The sequence below is a fragment of the Mya arenaria genome, chromosome 10, assembly GCF_026914265.1.
Source record: "Mya arenaria isolate MELC-2E11 chromosome 10, ASM2691426v1".
Lineage (NCBI taxonomy): Eukaryota > Metazoa > Mollusca > Bivalvia > Myida > Myidae > Mya > Mya arenaria.
The window spans coordinates 50,545,395-50,552,102 of NC_069131.1; the positions used below are offsets into that span (position 1 = coordinate 50,545,395).

The following is a 6,708-nucleotide window of genomic DNA, read 5'->3' on the forward strand; positions in this document are numbered from 1 at the left end:
AATTTTGACTTTTATTTTTATTTAAATTTCTCCCCCAACCCCCAGACTCATTTTTTTTTTAAAAAACCCATAATAAAACCACATAATAAAAAAAATGCTGGCCTTATGGAGTGTTTAAGCTAGAAATGAAAAACAAATAACAAACGGCAGTTCATGTTTTTCGATATTTTTCAACAAATTAGTAATCAGTAAACAAAACCCTTTCAAATTCACAATGCATCAACATTTAACATCACGAATGATGGATTTGAAAAATCTCTTCAGACAAATTCTTTATATATGAGAGAAAAACATTCAAGTTAATAGCTTTTTCTCTTCAAATAAAACATGCATCGTCAATTTAGAATTCTCGCTGAATCTCACGTTTTGGTATTTCACGCAATCAAACTTATAAGGTTAATTTGGCATTTTTAAGTCAGACCTTTTATGTACCAAATACACCAGTTAATGTACTCTTATCATGTCCGCTTTCGCATCTCCTTACGTCCTTGTAGTAGCGCGTAACGCATGTTAATGTTTCAACAATGTATCAAGACAGACTTTGATTTCCAGAACAGATATTCATGCGTACTCACTGAGCTATGACTACATAATTTAGTTCACTACATAATTGTAGTACATGTGCACATGTTTTTAGTACGACGACCAGGAACAGCCTCGTCATATGCGTTTCAAAAATTATCACGCGGACATAGGCTAGGATTAATAATTTTACTCTACATAGTTCATGTTCACATGTATTAACGACGTTGACCAGGAACAGTCTTTCAGTTATCCCTGTGTTTTTCATTGTACTAATGCCATATGCATTGAAAATATCATGCATTCATTTTGTATTAGGACTATAACAAATAATTAACGTCGTCTTAAGCAAAGAATGCCTCGTAAAGTTCTGTTTTCGTGTCTACAAACACAACTCGTGGATTAGAGGTATAAGTGTTTTTCTTACATATGGTATCGATAGCAATACTTATCGAGATGTTTGCCGATTTTATTTATACGGGTACCCACTGTCTAGGGACTATTCGAGTTTACACATAATTCACATGCCACAGCTACACAAGATTACATTTACAGAAATTATAACACAATATCACACTGTCAGCCGTCCGTGTTTTACACTTTTATGCGTAGACCTGGCCTTCAAATGATGTGTTGTTCTCTACACACCGCTTATATATACACTACTATCGTTGAATTCCCGCGTACTCGTTGCATTTTGTTGATCAATTATCTAAACACAGTATCTGTAACATTACTCGGGAACGCTCTTGAATATTTCAATGTTACTTAATAAAGACAATTAAGTGGGTTATCTTTTTTCGAATATAGCTAAACATAGTGTCAGCTACATACATCTCACATCATCCCGTTAATATGTTAATGTGCTCGCATATGGTTAGGATTATTGAACATTGCGCTGCACAATTAATCAATAACACTGTCGTAATGTTGTATTTGAATATTGGCAAGAACGCCTTTCAACTCCTTCAGTCGATGTTTGTGTCATTTCATATTCCTGGTTATGTGAAGGATCACCAGTTACATCGTCAATATCCTCATACACATTATTGATATCTAAAAAAGAATCCGATCTGTTACTCAGCGACTCGATTGTGACATTTGGTGAAACATGTTACACTCCTTACTCCTTGATTAATAATTATATTAGAAACCCTTATATGTTACATATGGTTAACCCTTAGGTTTTATAAAACGTCCCAAAAGCTATTTACACTTACTATAGAGGCATCTCAATCATATGGTACTATGAGGTATTCACAAACGTGTTGTTAAAAAAAATGTAACAATATTTTAATTCTCATGCTTTACGTCCATTGATATCAAAGGAACAGATAACAAAACAGATAACTGTATTACCTGTTTTCGAACGCCCATTTTTAATCGCTGACCGTACTTCCCCGATAACCTTTATCGCAATGTGTCTGTCAAATAATAGTATATTCAACACAAGTTTCAATAATAACACATTAATATTTCAAACTGAATTCGAAAATAACTGACAATTTTTTTAATATTAAAACTGAATTAAAAAAGAAGTGAGTTTACCTCCTTTTTATTATAACAAGAGTCACCAAAGTAGCTGATATTCCTACGACAACCCAGACCACAACCATCCCAGCACTACTTCGAACGTCTTCACTGGTCTTTTGAACTATCATAACAAACAATACAATGAATTAAAAAAAAAACAACTAACGGTTAATAACGGTTTAAATAAAATGCATAAAACATCAATTTTTGAACTTAAATGTAAAAGTCTGCGATTTACTTTTTGTCAGCATTCTTATATAACTGGTTTCCATGGATTTTCACAAAATTTGCTCGTTCCAAGACAAAAAATAAAAAAAAGTTGTCACAACGTTCAATCAGTAAGAGTGCAGCTTAAATATGTCTTTTCTATTAATGTTTGGATAAAGGAATAACAAATCCTGTGAAAGATTTACTTTTAACTTATAGTGACAGTATATTGTTTTAACATTTATCGTGGTCGAAATATGTTAATTTACCTGTGTCACATTTTACTCCTGTGTAACCATCAGAGCAACCGTTCAAGCATTCTCCATCATCATTACATTTCGAGCTTATACAAGAAGAACTGCAGGACAAATTGCAAATCGGTCCATATAAGACTTTGTGTACACAATCAATACAATCACCATTCATTCTGTCACAAGTCTTGCAGAGAAGGTTACACGTTTCTGTGCAATGAATACCCCATAAACCATCTTTACAGCCTTTACTACACCGTCCATTGTCTGGATCGCACGCATTCTTCTTACATGATAATAGGCATTTCATACACGTTCCATTTACATTTGGAAAATATCCTTCTGTGCATCGTAAGCAGGACCCATCTACTTGCGCACATTTGAAACATTTGTTGTCAATATCCGTACATTTCAAGGAACAAAACGATCCGTAGAATAAATCTTCACAGCCATTTTGACAACTGTGTCCTGACGAACAAAGTCCGTCTTTACAAGAATTTGGACATTCGCAGCAACTATTCTTATAAGAAAAATATTTCGCATTGATGCATTCATTACATCCCTGGTCAATGCAACATTTCTGTGCGTGACATTTGCATTGCTTATCATGATACATGTAGGTGTTGTTACACGACAAACAAATGTCACTTCCCGATGCACAATTGCAGTTCGGAGGACATTTGCAGTTTGTCCCACTAAACTCATTGAAACACGAAGTACATATTAACGGATCGTGCTGTGCACATGCCCTGCAGTCCGCATGACAATGCGCTGTACAGTTATCGCTAGTGAACCCATCCATACATCCGAAAGTACATTTGCCATCTGACATTGAACATGCCTTGTTGATGCATTTATCAAAGCAATGGAGTTGGCAAGATGTCCCATAGAATCCGTCTGTACATAACAAGCATTGTTTGCCATTAAAATTAGGAAGACAATTGCAGAACCCATTATCTTTTCCACAGGACGATGTGATGCAACCTACAGAGCATTCGTGTTTACAATTAACACCGTATCTTCCTTTTTCGCACGAGTCACAATGTGAACCTGTGTATTTCAGCCTACAGGTACATGCCCCATTTCTTTTACAAATCCCATCGCTGCATCCAGAAGCACATATATTGTTGCATTGTTCTCCATAATAACCAGGCCTGCATTGATTACATGTTCCATTTCGCAGACACATACTGTCACTGCATCCACCAGAGCATCTCGTGTCGCATTCTTCTCCATAATGTCCAGTGATACATTCCATGCAAAGGGAACCAACAAAGCCTTGTCGACATGTACAACTTGCATCGTCATTGCATTCGCCGTTCTGACATCCCGCGGAACAAGGTGATTGACAGTAGGTAGTCCTTCCGTAGAATCCAGCTTTACAAGAATCACAATTAGTTCCATTTGTACATCGGCAGTTTTGATGGAGGCAATCGTTTGAACAATTAGAACCATATTTTCCTTGATTACATGTCTCGCATTTAACGCCTTCAAAATTTTCAGTGCATTGACTACAAGTTCCATCATCAAAACAGCTTCCATTATTACAACCGACTGAACAGCTCTCATTACAGTTACTGCTTGCATCATAAAATGTATTCTTACATTCGTTACATGGTATTCCAAACTCCTGTTGGCATGTATAACAGTTTCCATAACAGATGTTTTTACATCTATACCCCCATATTGTATCAACGCAGCCAGCATCACAATACTCTTCCCAGTTACATCGTTTCACTCCTCCGTTACAACAAGCACATGGTGAACCTCTACAGTCCACCACCGTCCCATTTATAACCACTGTCACTAAAACGGAAACGTTCGAACACATACTGAGAACCAGCATAACTTGAGTATACGAATCAAAACATAATATAATGAATTAAAAGTGGCGAAAATTTGTAACATTATAAATTATAAAAGTACCTTCCTTTTATTGAAGCATAACTGCAATCAGTATGTATCTGTTTTTGTTGTAATTTGGAGCAGGTGAAGCTACAACACATAAAACATATTGGTCCGTAATAGTTATAAAAAAACTATTATAGTACAAAGTATACCATAAATGCTTCTGATTTTGCCCTTACCTTCAGCGCAAGATCCTAATGTGCCCAGGGTTACCCACAATAGGACATTCAGGTTAATCATGACTGAACCTTGAAATAATAATTATAAAAACGTTAGTCATAATAAAGAACTGAAACCGTGCAGCTATCCTCGTATAATTAAACTGTTCATGATTGACTAACACCGTATCAAATTAAACGTTACATCACAAATGACAATCATTGTCTTGAATAAGTTATATTAAATAATAAATATAGAAAATGCACAACGTATATGTATGCAAAATGATATATAATAGTTATGTTTTTCAAATTATGTTTTAATAAAGAATGCATGCTTCTTCGTTATCAAATATGATTATTTCACGTATTTAGATGCTTAAAATATAATGTACCCAACTTTTAACACAAAACAATCGGCAAATAATGTAATGGTATAACTATATACGCTTCCGTATGTATGTTATAACAAACCCCTTAAGTCTTAAGTATTAATCGTAGTTAATACATAGGGTAAGCGATATGATATAAAACGTAAATATTTTTTCTGCCATATATGATCAATCATGATTGATGTATGGTATTTTGAAAACTCATTGAATATTGACGGACGTCGTATTCATAGATTTGAGCTTCAAAACTGATAAAGGATATGTTGCATTTAAAAATGACTGTGCATGTAAAGAAATTTTAAAAGACATTTAGCTAAATGTGATCAAGGTCGATCACGATATTCTGTCTGATGACAAAAATAGTTTCATATTCTTACCTGCGTATTTGTTAATCCTAAATTTATAATGCCAACACTTTTTTCGTATGAATTTTAAAATAAATATCAATGCGCAATACCCATCATCGGTTAGTAGCCATCGCGTGTTAAAACTTAAGCAGATAAGCCACGGCGAATCAATGTCTGTGCTCACACAAACAAAATATCCTTTGTTGACTGATCGCACATTTACATCCGCATTATGAAAAATAACATAAAGACAAAAGAATCAAGGTTGAATGGTAACAGCGATGTTTACGGACAACTAAAAGTAAAAGATTCATTCAGGCTGCGGAATATTGCCTTATTTGAAACTGAATTAATAGTATAAGATTTATTCCATCAGACGGAAACTGCTTATTTAGAAATTTAATTAATAGCCTTTTAATAGAACACTTTCTTTGTCTCCCGTATTTTGACTTTTGACTTTCCCTGTCGATGTTCGGAGCATAACACATTTATTGAAAACAAGCGTTTGTGTAATGCCATTTTCTGATGACGTTGCGAAAGAGAGTGTCACTGTGTTGTTTTGTGCTATATCTGGTTTGGTGTATGTTAGACCTTTACCGTGTGTCTCTCAATATAGTATTCGTTGGATTTCTTGTTTTGTCCCTGTTGTATCATTTGTACTATTGAACTAATAGTGTGTGTCTTTCTTTTTGTTTCATGTGCTTCTGCAACGAGTGAATGCTTTGTATAGTATATTGTATGAAAAAATAACAAAGACACAACTTTTTTTGAACGTTTAAACTTTATTTAATTTTACAACGATTGTGAAACAAGCTATTACAACTTATATTAATCACTCTCGTTGGCACGATGTTGCGCGAGAGTGTGGTCTTGTGTTGTGGGGGAAACCGGAGTATCCGGAGAAAATCCACTTGTCCGGCTTGGTGACCACTTACCAAACTCACATGCGCCCAGGCCGGAAATCGAACCCGGGTCGCCTTGGTGAGAACGAGTGCGCTAACCACTGCGCTAACCGGACAACGTTGAAATCTGTATTGGCATTAAACTATGTGAATGGCATCTGCAGATAGTAACGTCCTCAGAAACGTTTTCGTTAAGGCAGTGCATGCTATTATAGTGCGTACATCGTTCGATTAAATACCGACGTTAAAACATATCAATCAACAATCTGTTAACTGATTACACATGAAATGTCACACTTAGTTCGAACGCATCCATTTTTAAATTGGTATGTGTTTTTTTAGTTATGTAATAAAATTAAAACTCAGGTTTCTAAACTTGTTGCATGATATATTTTAAAATTGGTCGCAAAATATTAAATCGATGATTAAGGCAGCCATGGAAACAAGAGTTCGAAGTTTTGTATATTTGATTTGCTGCCGATATTTAA

The 6,708-nt window shown here is 35.1% G+C and overlaps 2 protein-coding genes across 2 annotated transcripts; both read right to left on the reverse strand.

The window, feature by feature from the left end:
• Window positions 1-340: 340 nt before the first annotated feature.
• LOC128205951 (uncharacterized) lies at window positions 341-2,706 on the reverse strand. The gene is made up of 4 exons (XM_052908027.1): window positions 2,532-2,706; window positions 2,071-2,176; window positions 1,882-1,946; window positions 341-1,578 (listed from the first exon to the last, which is right to left on the reverse strand). Exons 1-4 carry the CDS (start codon window positions 2,686-2,688, stop codon window positions 1,433-1,435), a joined length of 474 nt encoding a protein of 157 aa, XP_052763987.1. The 5' UTR covers window positions 2,689-2,706; the 3' UTR covers window positions 341-1,432.
• On the reverse strand, window positions 2,693-5,407 carry LOC128204785 (multiple epidermal growth factor-like domains protein 10). Its single transcript, XM_052906190.1, has 4 exons — window positions 5,349-5,407; window positions 4,601-4,669; window positions 2,922-4,319; window positions 2,693-2,700 (listed from the first exon to the last, which is right to left on the reverse strand). The coding sequence occupies exons 2-4, from the start codon at window positions 4,659-4,661 to the stop codon at window positions 2,693-2,695; spliced, it is 1,467 nt and encodes a 488-aa protein (XP_052762150.1). The 5' UTR covers window positions 4,662-4,669; window positions 5,349-5,407.
• Window positions 5,408-6,708: the final 1,301 nt, after the last annotated feature.

Bases quoted from the DNA above. Each gene is read 5' to 3' on its own strand.
- LOC128205951 (XM_052908027.1), bottom strand. From the start codon at position 2,688: ATGAATGGTGATTGTATTGATTGTGTACACAAAGTCTTATATGGACCG. The intron at 1,947-2,070 runs GTAAACTCACTT...ATTATTTGACAG, and splicing joins CTTGTTATAATAAAAAGGAG to ACACATTGCGATAAAGGTTA. The intron at 1,579-1,881 runs GTAATACAGTTA...ATTCTTTTTTAG, and splicing joins AAATGGGCGTTCGAAAACAG to ATATCAATAATGTGTATGAG.
- LOC128204785 (XM_052906190.1), bottom strand. From the start codon at position 4,661: ATGATTAACCTGAATGTCCTATTGTGGGTAACCCTGGGCACATTAGGA. The intron at 4,320-4,600 runs GTAAGGGCAAAA...TTTCCGTTTTAG, and splicing joins ATTAGGATCTTGCGCTGAAG to TGACAGTGGTTATAAATGGG.